The sequence below is a fragment of the Pristiophorus japonicus genome, chromosome 7 (assembly GCF_044704955.1).
Source record: "Pristiophorus japonicus isolate sPriJap1 chromosome 7, sPriJap1.hap1, whole genome shotgun sequence".
Classification (NCBI taxonomy): Eukaryota; Metazoa; Chordata; class Chondrichthyes; family Pristiophoridae; genus Pristiophorus; species Pristiophorus japonicus.
Genome location: NC_091983.1, coordinates 170,369,145 through 170,389,590, shown reverse-complemented (window position 1 = coordinate 170,389,590; position 20,446 = coordinate 170,369,145). Strand labels below are relative to the sequence as shown.

General features: G+C 44.6%; 2 protein-coding genes across 3 annotated transcripts in view; both read left to right on the top strand.

Moving 5' to 3' along the window:
* The first annotated feature begins 7,762 nt into the window (after positions 1 to 7,762).
* smim8 (small integral membrane protein 8) lies at positions 7,763 to 15,364 on the top strand. Of its 2 annotated transcripts, none has more exons than XM_070884520.1 (3): positions 7,763 to 7,906; positions 12,829 to 12,989; positions 14,252 to 15,364. In XM_070884520.1, exons 2-3 carry the CDS (start codon positions 12,855 to 12,857, stop codon positions 14,390 to 14,392), a joined length of 276 nt encoding a protein of 91 aa, XP_070740621.1. In that variant the 5' UTR covers positions 7,763 to 7,906; positions 12,829 to 12,854; the 3' UTR covers positions 14,393 to 15,364. The 2 variants fall into 2 exon arrangements, with proteins under 2 accessions (XP_070740621.1, XP_070740620.1); XM_070884519.1 differs by having other exon boundaries at positions 14,173 to 15,364.
* A 1,814-nt stretch (positions 15,365 to 17,178) lies between these two features.
* Positions 17,179 to 20,446, top strand: part of LOC139266652 (uncharacterized protein C6orf163 homolog) — a 61,549-nt gene continuing 58,281 nt past the window's right edge. Inside the window, exon 1 of the mRNA XM_070884238.1 lies at positions 17,179 to 17,214. Within this exon, the coding sequence (XP_070740339.1) occupies positions 17,179 to 17,214 (36 nt within the window). The remainder of the gene's footprint in view (positions 17,215 to 20,446) is intronic.

The following is a 20,446-nucleotide window of genomic DNA, read 5'->3' as shown; positions in this document are numbered from 1 at the left end:
ATCCTCTTGGTTCGGTGATTCCCGTTTCTCATCGTCAAATGTAGTGTCCTTGCACCTTACTACAAACTCACACGAGGCATGTATATATCAGACACGGTCACTCTGTGACCTTCACCTTTATTGCCAGGACCAAGGAGTCTGACCCTGGGTGGGATCTCCCCTTTTATACCTGGAAACCCAGGTGAGGAGTGTCTCCCGCAAGTTCACTCCCTGTGGTCAGGGTGTGCATTTCTAGGGTACAGGTACAGAGTACATGAGTTACTGTTACATTACTATGTCATTGCAAGATGGTTAAATACATGTCATTGATGACTACTCAGATGCTGCAGAATAGAGATGGGAGTAGGTTAATTGCCCAATCAAAGAGGTGGCAGACTGCTGAAGAGGAAGAGATCTTACACCCAGCGCATTTACAGGGATAAGCAATCCAATAATACGTGCATTAGAAGGCTGCACTTCCGAAAGGAGGTCAGTAGTGAGATATGTCAGCTAATTATGGGAGATCTGCAGCCTACCAGCACCATCAGGACTGCACTGCCCATTGAGGTTAAGGTTATTGCGGCACTTTCATTCTATGCTTCGGGTTCTGTAGGAGGTTTTTGCTCTGCCCAATTACGGGGGTCTTTGGTGGCTGTTGGTGTATTGGGCCTCTCTGTCCCTTTTAGGGGACGGTCCAGCAGCTTATGACTCGCTGACCACTAAACTGGCGGTTTCAAAGCGCCCTAGCACCCCTATCTGGTTCTAACCTCAGAATTTTGGTGGATTATGAGCTTCCACAAGGGAAAACAAAACACTCAGAGACAAGTGGTCCTTGGAACGAAAAAAAAACAGGTCAGTCCAATTTATTAACCACGGTAAGTTTCCAACAAGGTCAAACTTCATCAAAACACATATCTGACACACACTTATAAACTATGAAAATCTATGGGAAGAAACAGACACAACGAAAACCTTGCATAATTTTATCTTTACAGTTCCAACACCACCCCGACCCCCCTTTTTACCTGACTGACCTCAGCTGACAGTTGGGAAAAGGAACCCCAGGATAGTACTTATGATCCCTTTTGACAGTTTTTTTTTAGCCTTAGGATGGTTGGTTTACGGGGTAGCTGGAGTGAATGTTGCCTCTCCCAGTTACTTCGGTCTCCGGTTCTTCAGCTGGTTGGCCTCGGAGCGTTGTTCGATGTGCGGCTCGGCTTCTTGAGATGATGTTGGGCCTCTCGGTAGTTGGGTTGTATATTCTGCACACAAGTCGAGTCCAGGGCCCGTACGATGGTATGTTTCACAGCCGTTAACAGTCTGTCTCTGTTCTCTCTCGGTTTCTGTCTGTCTGTGACTGCTACTGCTCCTCGACTCCTTCTCCTACTGCTCCAGCTGTTTCTTCTCTCTCGGTGGTTCCGTAGGTCCTATATTTGTATCCAATTTAGTTCTGGCCTTTTCGTGCCCAAACTCAGTTCGTGGTCCATTGTGTAAGTTTGGGCGGGGAGATAGCTTTGAATATTTAATCAGAAGATGTCACAGGTACAGGTAGGTGTGAGGACAGGGGTATTGTTTCAGTGCACATTGGTGCCTCAAAGTCTGCTGGTCCATTGTAACAGTCCTGGGAGTCAATCGGCTTGGGCCTCCCCTTTGATGGGCCATCACCGCAGTGATCTCAGGACTATTGTCTACTGTCCATATTAATTAGGTAGATGATGGTCCACATTCATAATTTGATTAGGGGTGAGTCATATTTTCGAACTGGGCCGGGTAGTCCCATTGGTTGAGGATTTCCCCGCTTCAGGCCCGACTCGACCCCTGATTGGCCTGCCAGAATGCACTTTTCCCCCATTGGCCAGTGCCTCTGTCTCGCTTGTGAGCCAGACTCCACAATGTCTGTATCCGCCCACACGTTTTCCCAGCCTGCCTGATCTGAGGAGTTTACTTGGCCAAAAATGTTCATTTAAAATGTATAGGACGATCCCGTTCTTAGTTTTCTTGTCCTTCGGGTGTTCCAATAAAATGCGGCCGTGGATTTTCGAACTTTACAGTTCCTTTCAGGCCTCAGCTGGCGATATTTGCAGTATCTCTCAGCACACCACACATTGCTACATTCAACAGGTGACTGAAGCCCTTTACGCTCGTAGGTTGGGCTTTATAAACTTCCCTATGACCAGGGAGGCACAGAGTGAGAGGGCTTACTGGTTCTCGAGAATAGCAAACTTCCCCAAGGTGCAGGGTGCAATAGACTGTACGCACATTGCCCTGCGAGCACCTGCAAGGATTCAGAGGTTTACCATAACCGAAAGAGATTTCACTCCCTGAATGTGCAGCTCATTGTCGATCATAAGCAAATAATCATGGCAGTAAATGCAAATTTTCCAGGGAGGATTCATGACGCGCACATCTTGCGTGAGAGCACTGTCTGTGACCTGTTTAAGAGTCAGCCACAAGGTCACGGTTGGATGCTGGGGGATAAAGGATATGGCCTTGCCAGCTGGCTCATGACACCCCTGCGAAAGACTCAAACAGAAGCCGAGAAGCGCTACAACGAAAGCCATATAACCACACACAATATTGTTGAAAAGACAATTGGAGTGCTGAAGCAGCGCTTCAGATGCCTGAACCACTCAGTAGGCAAACTACAATACCACACTGAGCAGGTCGCTGAGTTCATTGTGGTGTGCTGCGTGTTGCATAACTTAGCTATAAGGAGGGACAAGAATCAGATGGGACTGCCGGTCCACCTCTGGAGACAGGGAAGGTGGAAGAGGAGCAGGAGGAGGAGGAGGATGAGGACCTCGGGGAGGACAATCAGCCTGGCGATGAACCCATGACCCCACCCCAACCTACACCGCAGGAAAAGCCCTGTGGTAGTTACGCAGCCGCAAGACTGTTGCTTCAGCAGATCATAAATGACCGCTTTGCGTGAAGTTACGTTGGTGACAGTTATGTTATGTTTCATCCTTGCCTGGCCTGGCCTGGCCATTGTTTGCAAGCCTTGCATTGATGTTTAACCTTTCTGTTATTAGAAGACACTGCACAACAATTGTAAGTTAAATAAAAATCTTTAATAATTTAACACTTAAAAAAAAATGTTTTTAAACAAACTATAAAAGTGAAAAAACAAACATATACATTAAATAAATAATTGAATATAAATACCTATTTCACCATACCCATTCAAAACAGTCAACAAATTTTTAATAACAACAATCATTTTTCAATAACAATTAAAATATAACAGGACACAAACACCGACCCACACACCCACCCTTCATCATAGGCAGTCCCTCGAAATTGAGGAAGACTTGCTTCCACTGTCCAATATGGGAATTATAGTCTCTGTCACAGGTGGGACAGACATTCGTTGGAGGAAAGGGTGGGTGGGGAGTCTGGTTTGCCGCATGCTCCTTCCGCTGTCTGCGCTTGTTTTCTGCATGCTCTCGGCAATGAGACTCGAGGTGTTCAGCTGCTCTTCCTCCACTTAGGGCGGTCTTTGGCCAGGGACTCCCAGGTATCGGTGGGAATGTTGCACTTTATCAAGGAGGCTTTGAGGGTGTCCTTGAAATGTTTCCTCTGCCCACCTGAGGCTTGCTTGCCATGTAGGAGTTCCGAGTAGAGCTCTTGCTTTGGGAGTCTTGTGTCAGGCTTGCGAACAATTTGGCCCGCCCAATGTGCCCTGGTCGAGTGCTTCGATGCTGGGGATGTTGGCCTAATCGAGAACACTGACATTGGTATGTCTGTCCTCCCAGGGGATTTGCAGGATCTTGCGGAGGCAGCGTTGGTGGTATTTCTCCAGCGATTTGAGGTGTCTACTGTATATGGTCCATGTCTCTGAGACATACAGGAGGGCGGGTATCACTACAGCCCTGTAGACCATGAGCTTGGTGCCAGATTTGAGGGCCTGATCTTCGAACACTCTCTTCCTCAGGCGACCGAAGGCTGCACTGGCAGACTGGAGGCGGTGTTGAACCTCGTTGCCGATGTCTGCCCTTGCTGATAATAGGCTCCCGAGGTATGGAAAATGGTCAACGATGTCCAGGGCCGCGCCATGGATCTTGATGACCCCCTCCCAACAGTCAACAAATTTTTAATACAATAATAACTACAACAATAACCCCACCAAACAGTCAACAATTTAATAACAAAAACAAGAATAAGGCCTCCTCCCCCCTTACTGCGGCCACGCTTCCCTCTGCCTCTAGCCCCCCGATCTTAACCGCCACCCTCCCATTCCACTTATACTCCCCGTTCTGCCCACATTAACACCAAGCCGTCTTGCAGCAGGGCACCTCAAGCGCTGCTGCTGTGGGGGGGGGGGGGGCGGGCGGTGGAGGGGGGGGTTGGGGTGACGGTGGCAGAGTCAAATCTTGGGAAGCTGGAGGAGACATTTCCGAAGAAACATCTTTCGAGTCTGAATCAACTGCTTCCTCCTGACTCACATCTGTCGGCATAGGTGGTACGGCATCATAGGTGGTGCAGTGCCGTATCCTGAGACCACCGTCTGCCGCATGGCATCGATGGAATCGTCCATTTTCCGCATCGCCACAAAATATGCGCAGAGAGTGCAGCAATATTACCAGTTAATTCACTTATTGCCTGGAGGAGCTCTCGACCAATGTCGACGCTCGCTCTCGACAGTGAAACCGTGTCCAGGTTGACATCCGCCTGTCGTTGCGCATGCCTACTTCACCGAACCAACCTCTGCGAGGTCAGCGTAGCCACTGGACCACTCGGAGTGCCCTGCTGCAAGACGCTTGGCCCTGCTGCTTCCTCAGTTGATGACGACATGGCCACGGGTACAACAGACCCTTGAGTTGAGGCCTCAACCCGCGCTGAGCAGCACGATTGAGGCTCATCATCCTCCTCAGTTGTCTTTTCTGTGGTCAGCATGACCTGTACCTGAACAGGTGATGCCCCAGGGGCCTCCACATTCCTACGTTGCGCCTGGGGAACTAGAAAACATAATTGAGATTAGTAGAAGAGAAGGAGAGGCCAGGATAACATGAGAATGCTTACGCTGCGCAGGCATATGTACAAGGAGCAACACTCCTGCAATAAATATCACCGACAGACGTCACATATAATTAACTTGAGAGTACTGAAGCTGCATGGCATTACAATAAGATTTCATGATCCCAGCATTAATTACATAACATTACCTCATTCATATATTATACTCAAATGGCATTAAATTACTTTAAATTACCAATGGTTTATACATTACTCACATGGTGCAACAACAGGATCAGCACCACCATGTGTGGCCGAACGATTATGAGCACCGACAAGGGCTGAGGCCTGCTCCTCCAGGTCGGTTTATTGATATAGATCAGCGGGCCCTCCTGTCCGGCTGCGCTCAGCACGATTCTTAGGTATCTTCTTCTGCAAAGGTGTCAAGAGCATGGCATAAGCTAATTGCCGAGGTACTATTACGGAAATCCACAATTAGTCATCACCTATGCTATTCATCGTTAACGTTATATGCTAATACGCTTTGTATGCAATTGATGCATGGTTATAACATCTACGTTCAGAGAATAAATTTAATAAGATCGTGCTTAGGAACTAATGCGTGACACCAAGATTACCCAGCTTAATTACAATCCAGCAGATTTACATTTTAATTAATGAGTCAGTGCATCATTACAATTATAAATTTAATAATTTAATACTTACTCTTGCAGTCCCAACCATCTCACTCCAGCGCTTGCAGCACTGGCTTGACTCTCTAACATCGTGGGCCGCCGATGAAACAACTTTGGCGATCTCCGCCCAGATTCTTTGGTATACGCAGGGGGGGAGGGGGGGGCAGCGGGAGGTTTCCCACAACCACCCCGGGTTTCCACCTTGTGGACAAGGGCTGCATTTGCCTCTTCGGAGAAGTGTTTAGCCCTCCTTCTCCCTCCAACCTCCACCAAATCACTCTCTTCCTCACTGACATCTGCCACCTCACCAACACTCACTCCCGACTCCTCATAATCCATCTCCACTTAAAAAAAATTAAGTATTCGGTTTTTCTTTTTGCTAGCCTCGACACAACCTTCCTGCTCAGCTCGAAAGACAAATGCTGTCTCTCTCTCTCCCTCCCTTTGTCTTCTGAGCATGCGCAGATGACCCCTGACCTCCTGAATGACAGGAAAAGTTAATTGCCTGAAAAAAAATTGTGCAAGCGCAGAACAGCCGTTGCTATGGATGCCGGCCTTGCATGACTGAATACATCACTATTGCCCATTTCACATCGCTGCGGCTATCCCCCAAATTAAAAAGGCGAAACTAGCGGTTTTTAAAATGGGCGATATTCCAGTGACCCTGAAATTTAAAAAAAACACTAACGCCGTAAATATCGCCCATATTTGGGTGATAGCGATAATAATGGAAAGTCTAGCCCACAGTCTTATTGGTTGTGCCCCTTTAAAAAGGGGCCACATGCTGAACTTTAAATAGGCAATTGTGTGCAAGGAGAAGAATCAGCTTGCAAGTGGTCAAGTGTTGTCCTTGTGTGTTAAGGCCTGGCCAAGGTGGCCATTAACAGGTCCAGGCAGCGGGCGGTTGAGTTATTCAGCCCGACTGCCTGCCTCTCTTCTGCGGCTACGTTCACGTCCGGGTGTCCCTGGAGATGGAGCACGCGGTGTCCATTAACTCCGTTTCTCTCTCTCTCTCTCTCTCTCTCTCTCTCTCGAGGCCTTCCCACGACCGGTGGGCATCAGATGGACTGGAATGTGTCATCACCCCCGGAAACCAAATTTTGATTTGATTTGTTAGGTTTTCCTTGAACGGTTTTTGTTGGTTAGCAGGATCTAGTATTTGTGCCCTTTTATCAAGATCCATGACAAGACCTTGGACAACGTGGACCACTTCCCGTACCTCGGGAGCCTACTATCAGCAAGGTCAGACATCGATGATGAAGTCTAACACCGCCTTCAGTTTGCCAGTGCAGCCTTTGGTTGCCTGAGGAAAAGAGTGTTTGCAGACCAGGATCTTAAACCCGGCACCAAGCTCAAGGCCTACAGAGCAGTAGTGATACCCGCCCTCCTTTATGCTTCAGAGACATGGACTATGTTCAGTAGGCACGTCAATGCACCGGAAAAGTACCACTAACGCTGCCTCCGCAAAATCCTGCAAATTCATCGGCAGGATAGGCGCACCAACGTCAGCCAACATCCCCGGTATCGAGGCATTGAACACGCTCGATCAGCTCCGATGGATGGGCCACATTGTCCGCATGCCCGATACTAGACTCCAGAAACAAGCACTCTACTCCGAGCTATGTCATGGCAAGCAAATACCAGGGGGGCAAAGAAAACGCTTCAAGGAAGCCCTCAAAGTCTCCTTGAAAAAATATAACACTCCACCGACTCTTGGGAATCCTTGGCCCAAGACCACTCAAAAGTGGAGGAGAAGAATCCGAGAAAGTGCCGAACACTTCGAGTCCCTTCGCCAGGAGCACGCAGAAGCCAAGTACAAACAGTGGAAGGATCGTATGACAAATCAAGCACCCCACCCACCCGTCCCTCCATCTGCCCCACCTGTGACAGAGATTGTAGGTCCCGCATTGGTGTCATCAGTCACCTTAGAACTCATTTTAGTGTGGAAGCAAGTCATCCTCGACTCCGGGGGACTGCCTAAGAAGAACATGGTTGAATTGGCAAATTGCCTGTATTTCAGAGAGTTGTCTTTGTGTGGTGCTGGGAGTTGTGTTGTCCATCGGCCTGCGGGTGGCGCTGCTCCTGGCCTGGATGTAGAGAGTGCAGGTCCAGCTTGAGTTCTCGGCAGCTTGTTGGTGGGAAGGAAGTCCTGAGGGGAGGTTGAATTGTGTTAGTGCTACTGACACAGGCCGAGGCACATTGAATGATGATCCGTGTGTGGGCCACAGAAACAGGCAATGAACATTATAGGGAGCATTAGTCCTGACATTATACAGGTTAGCTACTCAGTTAATGATTTATTTTACATGGCTTCACTATAAGGGTGGGAAAATGCTTACAGTGCTTTATTGTATTCAGTTGGTTACTGTAGGGTGACTTGAAAAGACATTTATCTTAAGGTATTTTAAAAAATAATAATACTTTTGTATTCTGACGAAGGGTCATCGACCTGCAACGTTAATTCCGTTTTTTTCTCTCTCTCTCTGCTACCTGAACTGCTGAGTGTTTTGAAGCATTTTCTGTTTTTATTTAATACTTTTGTCTGGTCTCTTCCAAATACATGCCCTTGTGAAGGGCCATCGTCCAGTCTTTGCTCCCCACAAGATTGTGTCTGTGTTTCCTGCTATTTCTGCTTTTGTTAGTCATTTGACCTTTATTTGAATGAAAACACTTGGGGTGGGCAGTGGTGGGACCAGCATTGGTGCTAGATTTCTGCTCCACAGTTTCAGCTACATCAGTTAGAAAGAACAGAAAATATAAGTTGTCCCCCCGCCCCTCTTTTGTAAACCAGTGTTGGCACCCCCTTCCCAACCCCTCTGCATAGAACTGAAAGTCCTCTTGCTTTCTCCAGTTCCTTCATTTTATTTTACCTCTCCTTCACTTCAGTTTCTCTTGCACGCCTGTTCTCTTTTTTACAGTTTCTCCCTTCCCCTCCCATTTCTTACATTTATCAAGAGAAAGCAGAAGAGTAAGATATACTATAAATCTAAAATGTTCTTAAGTTTAAACATAATGTAGGCCTTTAGTTTGTGTGTAAGTGTTATATTGTTAACCCTCGGACTGCTGGCAGCTCGATGAAAATTCTGAGCTGGCTATTATTTTCCTCCCAAGTTTATAGTCCATGGGTTGAAACACTGAAACTCCCCATAATATACAGGTGCTAAAAAAATTATTTGGGTGTCCAGAATTGTTTTATTACAGTAGCATTAACCCTAAACTAGAATTTTGTTTTAACCAATTTAAAATAAAATTGCTGAACACTTGTGCTCACTGTCTTCCCTTTTCCCTCTCTCCTTCGCTGTCTCTTTCTATTTTAACTCAATTTATGCTAACAAAATGTATTTACATTTTTTTTTCCTGAAAATCTTAAGTACTTTTTTACATACCCTTTTATCTTGGCATTCATTTTGATGATGGAAACCACATCTAAGGAATTATATGAAAGACTGAAAGCAACTATTTTTCTTTGTCCTTTTGAGACCTAGAGTTATGTTAACCTGGTTGGGTCATAGATTAATGGATTCATTTTTTTCCCAGCCTCAAGCACTAAAGCATTACCGCTGTTCTGGCTGTCTGAATCATTTGCAATGCATAGAACAACACACATTCACATCACAGAAGGAGGCCATTCAGTGCATTATGTCTGTGCTGGCTCTTTACTAGAATCATCCAAAAATAATCCCACTGCCCCACTCTCTGCCCATAGCCCTCTATCTTTCAATTCCCTTTCAACTATACTCTGAATAGCTGACAGCCCAATTGGAGGAAATAGTCTTTCCGTAATCACATTTAAAAAAAAGTTGCCCTATCATAAAAAAGTACAATAAAGGGGGAAAAAAAGCATGAAAAACATTCACTTTATGAGAAATAGAATCACAGAAGAATCATAGAAATTTATGGCACAGAAGGAGGCCATTTGACCCATCGTATCTGTGCCAACCGAAAAAGAGCTATCCAGCCTAATCCTACTTTCCAGCTCTTGGTCGATAGCCTTGTAGGTTACGACACTTCAAGTGCACATCCACGTACTTTTTATGAGGAATTCTGCCTCTACTACTATTTTCAGGCAGAGAGTTCCAGACCCCCACCACCCTCTGGGTGAAAAAATTCTCCAACTCTCATCTAATCCTTCTACCAATTATTTTAAATGTATGCCCCCTCTGGTAGGAGAAATAAGTTCTTCCTATCCACTCTATATAGGCCCCTCATCATTTTATACACCTCAATCAAGTCTCCCCTCAGCCTTCTCTGTTCCAAAGAAAACAATCCCAGCCTATCCAATTTTTCCTCACAGCTAAAATTCTCCAGACCTGCCAATATCCTCGTAAATCTCCTCTGTTCCCTCTCCAGTGCAATCACATCTTTCCTGTAATGCGGTGACCAGAACTGTATACAGTGCTCTAGCTGTGGCTTAACTCGTGTTTCATACTGTGCAAGCATAACCACCCTGCTCTTATATTCTATGCCTCGGCTAATAAAGGAAAGCATCCCGTGTGCCTTTTTAACCATATCTACCTGTCCTGCTACCTTCAGGGATGTGTGGACATGCACTCTAAAGTCCCTCTGTTCCTCTACACTTCTCAATATCCTACCATTTTGTGTGTAATCCCTTGCCTTATTAGCCCTCCCCAAATGCATTACCCCTCAGTTCTCTGGATTGAATTCCATTTGCCACTTTCCTGCCCACCTGACCAGTCCATTGATATCTTCCTGCAGTCTGCAGCTTGCTTCCTCACTATCAACCACATGGCCTATTTTTGTATCATCTGCAAACTTCTTAATCATGCCCCCTACATTGAAGTCTAAATCATTGATGTATACCACAAACAGCAAGGGACCCAACAGAGCCCTGCGGAACCCCACAGGAAACAGCTTTCCAGTCACAAAAACACCCATCAACCATTACCCTTTGCTTCCTGCCACTGAGCCAATTTTAGATCCAACTTGCCACTTTCCCTTGGATCTTTTTTAAAAATTCATTCATGGGATGTGGGCGTCACCAGCAAGGCCAACATTTATTGTCCATCCCTAAATGCCCTTGAGAAGGTGAGTGAGTGGTGAGTCTCCTTGAATTCAATTGAGCGGCTTGCAAGGCCATTTCAGAGGGCAGTTAAGAGTCAATCACGTGGGCCAGACCGGTTAAGGATGGCAGAATACCTTCCCTAAAGGACACTAGTGAACCAGATGGGTTTACAACAATTCGATAGTTTCACGGTCATCATTACTGATGCTAGCTTTTTATTCAAGATTTATTAATTAACAGAATTTAAATTCCCCAGCTGCCATGGTGGGATTTGAACTCGTGTCTCTGGATCATTAATTCAGTAACATAACCCCCAAATTTCCCTTGGATCCCATGGGCTTTTACTTTTCTGACTAGTCTGTCATGTGGGACCTTATCAAAAGCCTTGCTAAAATCCATGTATATTACATCAAACACACTACCCTCATCAATGCTCCTTGTTACTTCCTCAAAAAATGCAATCAAGTTAGTCAGACATGAACTTCCCTCAACAAATCCATACTGACTGTCCTTAATTAATCCGTGCCTTTCTAAATGACAATTAATACTGTCCCTCAGAATTTTTTTCCATCAATTTGCGCACCACCGAAGTTAGGCTGACTGGCCTGTAATTACTCGGTATATCCCTTTCTCCCTTTTAAAACAATGGTACAACATTAGCAGTCCTCCAGCACTTTTCCACCACAGAGGATTGAAAAATGATGGTCAAAGCCTCTGCTATTTCCTCCCTTTTAACAGCCTGGAATACATTTCATCCGGGCCTAGCGATTTATCTACTTTCAAAGATGCTAAACCCCTTTAATATTTCCTCTCTCGCCATGTTTATCTCATCTAATATTTCACACTCCTCCTCCTTAACTACAATTTCTCCACTGTTGCTCCCTTTATAGTACAGTCCCAGCAGTGTGATCGCCCCTTTTTTGTTCTTCAGTTCAACCCATATGGCCTCATTTGATCCTTCTAACATATCATTCCTCCTCACAGCTATAATTGTTTCTTGAACGAATATTGCGAATCCCCCTCCTTTTTTATCCCCCTCTCTATCTCGTCTGAAAATCCTGTAACCAGGAATGTTGAGCTGCCATTCCTGCCCTTTCAGCCATGTTTCAGTAATAGCTAAACCATCATACTCCCACATGTCCATCTGTGCCCTCAGCTCATCTGCATTATTTACTAGACTCCTTGCATTGAAGTATATACCATTAAGTGCTGTCTAACCCCTTTGTTGTGTATCTTCTAGCCTTTGTTTCCTCTGCCTTCCAAACTCACTTACTAATTTACTGCCTTCCATTTCCAGCTTTTGCTTCTTTCCCTTCTCAATCTATGCCCAGGTTCCCACCCCCACTACCAAGCTACTTTAAATCAGCCCCAACAGCAGGAGCAAAACCTCCCTGCAAGCATAATTGGTCCCGGCTCTGTTGAGGTACATTCAGTTTGTACAGGTCCCACGCCCCAGAACCAGTCCCAATGCCTCTAGAATCTAAAGCCCTCGCTCCTGCACCACCTCTCCCGCCATGTTTTTGCCTGTTCTATCCTCCTATTTCTGTACTCATTAGTGCGTGACACTGGGAGTAATCCGGAGATTACTACCTCGGGTCCTGCTTATTGATCTCTTTCCTATGTCCCTAAAATCTGCCTGCAGGACCTCATGCATCTTTCTACCTATGTCATTGGTACCGATATGGACCATGACCTCTGGCTGTTCACCCTTCCTCCTCATGATGTCCTGCAGCTGCTCAATGACATCCTTGACCCTGGCACCAGGGAGGCAACATACCATCCTGGAATCACATCTGTGGCCGCAGAAACCTCCTGTCTGTTCCCCTAATTGTTGAATCCCCTACACCTATTGCTTTTCTGACCACCCTCCTCCCCTTTCTCTTCGCCCGCTCCCCCCCCCCCAGTATAGCTGAGCCACCCATGGTGCCGTCGACTTGGCTCTGACTGTACTCCCCAGAGGGAACCGTTGCTCTCACCAGTATTCAGAACAGAATAACGGTTGGAGAGCAAGATGCACTCAGGACTCCTGTACTACCTGCCTGAACTTGTCTGTCTGGCAGTCACTCATTTCCTATCTTCCTGCACACTCTTAAACAAAGCTCTCAGCCTCTGACGACACTTCCTGCATATGTTGTCCAGGACATGATTAAATGGTGTTTACTCTATTGTGCACAGGTTCGTAAATTGGACAGTCATCAGCTATGTCGTCTTCACCCGACCCTGCTGATGCAAAGACAGAGCCTCCAAAGAGTGCTGGTGACAAAAGCCCAGGACTGAGGGGAATCCGAACCACCAGCCTTTTCCGAGCAGTTAATCCGGAGCTCTTCATTAAACCTGTAAGGGAATTTCCACTTAAATTTGGACAGTGCTGTTTTTAAACAGTTGTGATATTCTGTAGGAATGACTGAGAAGCAAAGACAATAGAACAGCTGTCTCCCACGTTGTAAGTTCAAGACTCTGAGATGCCTTTTTAACCCCTACTCCACCAACACCAGAATGCCAACATTTGGTGAACTTTATCTAGTTTCAGCCTTTCTCAACACTGAGAGAATGGCAATGAACACGGTTATCCCCAATTACAAGTATATCTCCTGTTGGCTCATCAGAGTGGTATTGGCAGGATGTCAGGCCAATACACATGCTTTCATGAAAGCATAACAGGTTGGCACGCTGCCAGATCATGTGTGTCCTGGATTCAAATCTAGCCAAGTGAGAGACATGAATCTCTCCTCTCAGTGCTGGTTGTAAGAGTTGGCGTGAAATAAGTTTGAGAAGATTTAAACCACTTCTTGATACTTATAGCCTCACAGCACAAACCCACTTGCTATTTGTCAATGTCTGGTAGTGGAAGTAGAAAAATTCTCTGATACAGAAATGGGTCTTCCTCTCAAGTTGGGATTAAGGGACATTGTTGGGGCAGAGCAGAAGGATCTCACATGCTATTTCTGACACTGAGGCCGGAATTTCCCCCTTTAAAAAAAAAAACAAAAAAAACGGGTGGGTTTGGAGTGTGGGAGCAGTTAGATAGTTAAAAATGTAATTCCCAACCTGAACCTACCTCCAACATGCCCACTTCCGGTTTTGCTGGAGGTGATATGGTGGGTGTGCAGCCAACCTGCTGCCAGAGGGCTTCTGAGCCCTATCTGCCCCCTGCCAGCTCCTCAATCTGGTTGGCTGCAGGCAGGAATCCGAGGCCTCGCATTCAAATAAGGTCTTGCCGTTAAAGTCGGCAGGGCCTGCTGGAAACCCGGTTTCCTGCCTGTCTCAGAGGCCCCCCGACTCAACTCCCTTGAGAAAATTTTGTCCTGGGTGCCTGCAGCAAGTGTTCTCTTTGCCCTTAGCTTTATGAACACAAAATCTAACAGGAACAAAAAAAAAGAGATTGTTTCTATAGATAACAATTACTTGGTATTTTGAGAAATCACATGTATATTCTATAAAATGGTATGATAAGGGAATGGTGTTAAAATATAGCAATATTTCCTTACATAACATGAGATTCTTGTGTTTCTGCAACAGAATAAACCTGTGATGGCATTTGGGCTACTGACTATAACACTGTGTGTGAGTTACATTGCTTATTTGAATGCCACAACAGAAAACAAGAAGGATTTGTATGAAGCGATTGATAGTGAAGGAAGAAGATACAAGAGACAAAAGACATCAAAGTGGGAATGAATTACCAAATGAAATCAGACAAGTAATACTGCAGCCAAGAAACTACAGAAATATTGTGTAGTTACAACACACGTTGAGAATGTATGGATCTAGTTAAAGACCTCAATATCCCCATGATGTTGAGCATAATTTACATTGATAGTTAACCCTTTTGAGTACTTGCCTTAGATTCCGATATACATATTTTACCTTTCCAAGGAATGCGTCTCTTTTTCATCATCATTTTCATACCAAATTCAACCTCCAACTATAGCACCATCTAGGGAGTGGTGTACAAACTGCTACATGATACAATAACAACATTTGAGCCCTAGGATTTAATAGGCTCCATGCATGTGATGCCGCTTGCCCAGTGAGTCTCCTACCCAGTGTGTGAATTCATCTTCCCTGTCCATGGTCATCAGAGCAGTACAGAGTATCACTGTTTTCTGGAAACAGATTGAACATCCGAGAGGCTACCCACAGGAGATACGGGGACAGTGGCTGTTTTATAACCTGCCATTCTGAGCAAATAGGAGTTGTGTTTCCAGCTACTGAGCAGACTATTTCAGTCCTGCCATTATGAAAAGCTCCATTTAATAGTCGGGTGAAGAACTGGTAAAACTTGCTCCTAAATAGTAATCCAGCAGTAAAGGAATTCAAACATGTTAGAGAGGCAGGCTGTAATGCTTTAAGCTGCCTCCCAATTTCCATTCATTATTTTTTCTGGGACTTTTGCCTTTGTGGTGTTTATGAAATTTGTTGACAACCAATATTGTTTCTGTTTTTTAAATCCATGTTCACTGTGCCAAATACAACAATAAGGGGGAGATGATCAGATTCAAAAGGAGAAACACCCAATTACTACTAATAAACACACAATTCTGGAAATATACAACAGGTCCATCAACATCTGAAAAGATAAAACATGGTTTGGCATTTCAGTCAGAGGTCCTTTGTTCTGGCCATGTTCTGAACTAACTTAATCTGCCTGTTTTTGGGTAACTGCTATGTTCAAGATCACATAAAATAAAGTATATATTTTGTTTCAGAATTCTGGTGTCTTTCAAAGTTCTGGATTTCATGAAAATGTTTCTGTGCTGTTACAAAAAAATTATGTAAAAATATGAATATGAAGCAGGATATACTGTATATAAGAGCACAGTATCCAATACTGACTCACTTGGGATTCTGTGTGACTGGAAGAAGTGCTCAAATTCAAGGGTTTCTTTCACTTGAATGTATTATAAGGGTAATTTGTACGATTTGCACTCCTGACGTGGGGCTTTATCCATTGGGAATTTCATTATGGTCACCAGGTCCTGAAGGATTCAAAATCAAGACACAGCAGAATTCCTATTAGGTGGCAATAAAAGAATTAATTGTTCACTAAGGGCATCCTATTCCAAATGACTTTGCGCACAAGGTCAAAATTAATTCATGGGGAAAGATGACTTGCCTATGAAAGCATTCATTTTAGACTGGGCATAAGATAAAAGTATCCAGACTGGGCTCAAGTCATAATTATTTACTGTAATTGCAGATATTGAAACTTGTGATGGCAATAATTGTATCATCATAACTATAACCTCTCAAGTTAATAATACAGCTCTGTGTCCAACAGTCTTTGAGGCCTCTGGCAAGTAACAGTAAAACTGAACTTCATGCAGTGTTGTACAGTGCTGTGGTCCTCTTGTGTATCCCCGACTCCCTTCACCCCACCATTGGCAGCCATGCCTTCAGCCACCTCGACCCCATGCTCTGGAATTCCTTTCACAATCTTATCCACTTCCTTTAAGACATTCCTTAAAACCCACTTTTTTGACCAAGCTTTTAGTTGTCCATCCTAATATCTTTGGTTTGGCATATATTTTTGCTAGTTTATGTTTCTGTGAAGCACAGTAGGATTTTTTTTTATATTAATGAAGCTATATATAAGTTGCTGTTATTGTCCTACTATTGAGTGCCCTGATTCAGTCAATCATCAATGATACAAGGCATCGCAATTATGTGGGACAGGCTCGATGGACCAGAGGGTCTTTACCTGTCCATCATTGTATGTTCATATGTTTGTACATCTTTCAGATTCAATGATGTAGCAGAGTTTGAAGTGAGCTCATTTAGGTAACACATGTGAAACCCTAGCTACTAAAGTAAAGTCTGCTCTAATTTACCAATATATTTGGTGAACAAGTGGGAAGGTTCCTCTGATACACCAACTAGTATCGGTTACATATTGGAATTGTTCAATCAATATTTCTTACATATTAATATTGTGAGCATTTTAGCATTCAGTTTCCTACATGATATAGAGGATTAGTTCTGCTCCCAAACTGTAGTATCATTGCTTTATTTGCTGTATTTGATTTCCTCCTATCTTAAAGCTATTAAATAAATGTCACTAAAGGGGGCAGTGTTACAGTAATTCAATCCCTAACATTGCATACGGTTCTCTGCTTTTAAATACTATGTATACATTCAGTGGATTCTCACTTCTCTGGTTAAAGCAGACTGTGCTCCCTTTTGTATTATTAAACTGCTTTTACTCAAGTGCAAGCTTGGCTCTGTTATGAGCACTCTTGTCTCTGAGCCAGAAGGACATGGATTCAAACAATGAGTTTTAGCTTATAATCTAAACTGACTGACACTTCAGTGCAGTAGTGAGGGAATGTTGTATTGTTGATGGTGCCATCGCTCGGTTCAGGTGTTCAACTGAGGGCCTGCTTAGTTAGATTTAAAAGATCCCATGGCACTATTTGAAGAAGTGCAGGGATTATTCCTGGTTTCCAAGCCAAAATTTCTCCTCTGACCAACACCAAAGATAAACACATTATCCAATTATTAATTTGCTGTTTGCAGGATCTCGAGATGCCCAAATTGTTGGCCATATTTGTCTACGTAACAGTAATTGAAGTTCAAAAATACATTTATTGGTTGTAAGATTGCTCAGGACATCCTGCAGGTGTGATAAGATGCTATATGAATGCAAATTGTTCATTTATTGCAGGCAGCTCAGCAAATGCCATTTCTGGTTGGTACAGAAATCATTCTGAAAATTATTAATCAATAACAATAGGGAACAGCACGGTGTGTCGTGGACAAAAGTTTGGGGATCTGGCCGAACCCTTCCCCGATGACACAAGAAGATCTGAGAAATCACCCTGTCTGTAATGGGCTCGAAGTGGTGGGCTCTGCACCCAAGTGCTGCTAGCACAATTTGTTTATCTTTGTCGCTACCTACACTTTCAATAGGAGACAGTACATGAGAAGTTGCTAGTTGGTGCCTTTGATGGCAAAAGTATTAGATCACTTACAGAGGTACCTCTAAAGGTACTGTTAATACAATGAGAGCATTAGATGCCTCAGTGGACCCTCCTAGCTTAGTCCATTCAGTGCATACCAGGGCTTCAACCTGGAGTCTTTCTGCTCTATATGGCTCAGTACCACAACCATTGGTCTTTTTACCTGTTAAGCTGAAAACAAATGTGTTCATATTTACATAAAATATACGCAATGGTTCAAAGCTTCAAACTGAATGTTTTAAGTCATTTAGGGAAAAGTGAAATCATTCTGCACACAATGGCCACTAGAGGGAGTAAAATTGTTAACGTTATTGTTTTAAGTTAAATTCACTTATAAAGAATGGGAGAAAAATGTGGATGCTGGAAATCTGAAATTAAAAACAGAAAATGCTAGAAATACTCAGCAGGTCAATAGGAATCTGTGGTGAGAGAAAGAGAGTTAATATCCTAAATGATGGCCGAGTCCAACATGCAACTGCAAAAGACAAGGCTGAAGCGTTTTCAACCATCTTCAGCCAGAATGCCAAGTGGATGATCCTTTTCGGCCTCCTCCTGAGGTCCCCACCATCACCGAAGCCAGTCTTCAGCCAATTTGATTCACTCCATGTAATATCAAGAAACGGCTGAGCTCACTGTATAGAACAAAGGCTATGGGCCCTGACAACATCCCGGCTGTCGTGCTGAAGACCTGTGCTCCAGAACTAGCCATGCCTTAAGCTGTTCTAGTACAGCTACAACACTGGCATAAATGGTGATGGCTTGGAAAGTGTCCTTGTACATCAGTCATTGAAAGCAAACTTGCAGGTGCAGCGATCAGTTAGGAAGGGAAATGGTATGTTGGCCTTCATTGCAAGAGGATTTGAGCACAGGAGCAAGGATGTCTTACTACAGTTATACAGGGCCTTGGTGAGACCGCACCTGGACTTAAGGTGTGCAGTTTTGGTCTCCTTACCTAAGAAAGGATATATTTGCCATAGAGGGAGTGCAGCGAAGATTCACCAGACTGATTCCTGGGATTACAGGACTGTCGTATGAGGAGAGATTGGGTTGACTAGGCCTGTATTCACTGGAGTTTAGAGAGGGGATCTCATTGAAACGTACAAAATTCTGACGGGGTTGGATAGACTGGATGTGGGGGAAGATGTTTCCCCTGGCTGTGAAGTCTAGAACAAGGGGTCACAGTCTCAGGATACGGGTTAGGAAATTTAGGACCGAGATGAGAAATGTTTTCACTCAGGGTGGTGAACCTGTGGAATTCTCTACCACAGGAGGCTGTGGAGACCAAGTCACTGAATATATTTAAGAGGGTGATAGATTCCATACACAAAAAAGACATTAAGGGGTATGTGAAAAAGCGGGAATATGGTGTTGAGATAGAGGATCAGCCATGATCATATTGAATGCAAACTCGAAGGGCCGAATGGCCTACTACTGCTCCTATTTTCTATGTTTCTATCTATCCGACAATGTGGAAAACTGCCCAGGTATGTCCTGTCCACAAAAAGCAGGACAAATCCAATCTGGCCGATTACCCCCCCATCCGTCTACTCAATCATCAGCAAAGTGATGGAAGGTGTCGTCGACACTGCTATCAAGCGGCACTTACCAATAACCTGCTCAACAATGGCCAGTTTGGGTTGTGTCAGGTCCACTTGGCTCCAGACCTTATTACAACTTTGGTCCAAACATGGACAAAAGAGCTAAATTCCAGAGGTGAGGTGAGAGTGACTGCCATTGACATCAGGGCAGCATTTGACCGAGTGTGGCTTCAAGGAGCCCTAATAAAACTGAAGTCAATGGGAATCAGGATGAAAACTGGCTGGAGTCATACCTAGCACAAAGGAAGATGGTTGTGATTGTTGGAGGTCAATCATCACAGTCCCAGGGCATTGCTGCAGGAGTTCCTCAGGGCAGTGTCCTCAGCCCAGCTTCAGCTGCTTCATCAAGAACTTACCTCCATCATATAGTCAGAAGTGGGGATGTTTGCTGATGACCGCACAGTGTTCAGTACCATCCGCAACTCTTCAGATAATGAAGCAGTCCATGCCCACATGCAGCACGATCTGAACGAAATTCAGGCTTGGGCTGATGTGTGATGCGAATGTTACTTGCCACTTATGTGCAATGACTATCTCCAACAAGCAAGAATCTAACCACCGCCCCTTGACATTCAATGGCATTACCATCATCGAATCACATACCATGAACATCCTGGGGTCACCATCGACCAGAAACTTAATAAATACTGTATTAACAAGAGCATATCAGAGGCTTGGTATTCTGCAGCGAGTGTCTCAGCTTCTGAATCCCCAAAGCCTTTCCACCATACACAAGGCACAAGTCAGGAGTGTGATGGAAAACTCTCCGGATGAGTGCAGCTCCAACAACACTCGTGAAGCTCGACACCATGCAGGACAAAGCAGACCGCTTGATTGGCATCCCATCCACCACCTTAAACATTCACTCCCTCCATCATCAGCCCACTGTGGCTGCAGTATGTACCATCTATAAGTTGCACTGCAGCAACTCACTAAGTCTTCAGCAGCATCTCCCAAACCCCCGATCTCCACCCCCTAGAAGGGCTACATATAGATTGGGCTAACCAAACTGGTAGCAATATGGTGGAGGAGGTTTTCCTGGAGTGTATTAGGGATGGTTTTCTAGACCAATATATCGAGGAACCAACTAGAGAGCTGGCCATCCTAGACTGGGTGATGTGTAATGAGAAAGGACTAATTAACAATCTTGTTGTGCGAGGCCTCTTGGGGAAGAGTGACCATAATATGGTAGAATTCTTTATTAAGATGGAGAGTGACACAGTTAATTCAGAGACT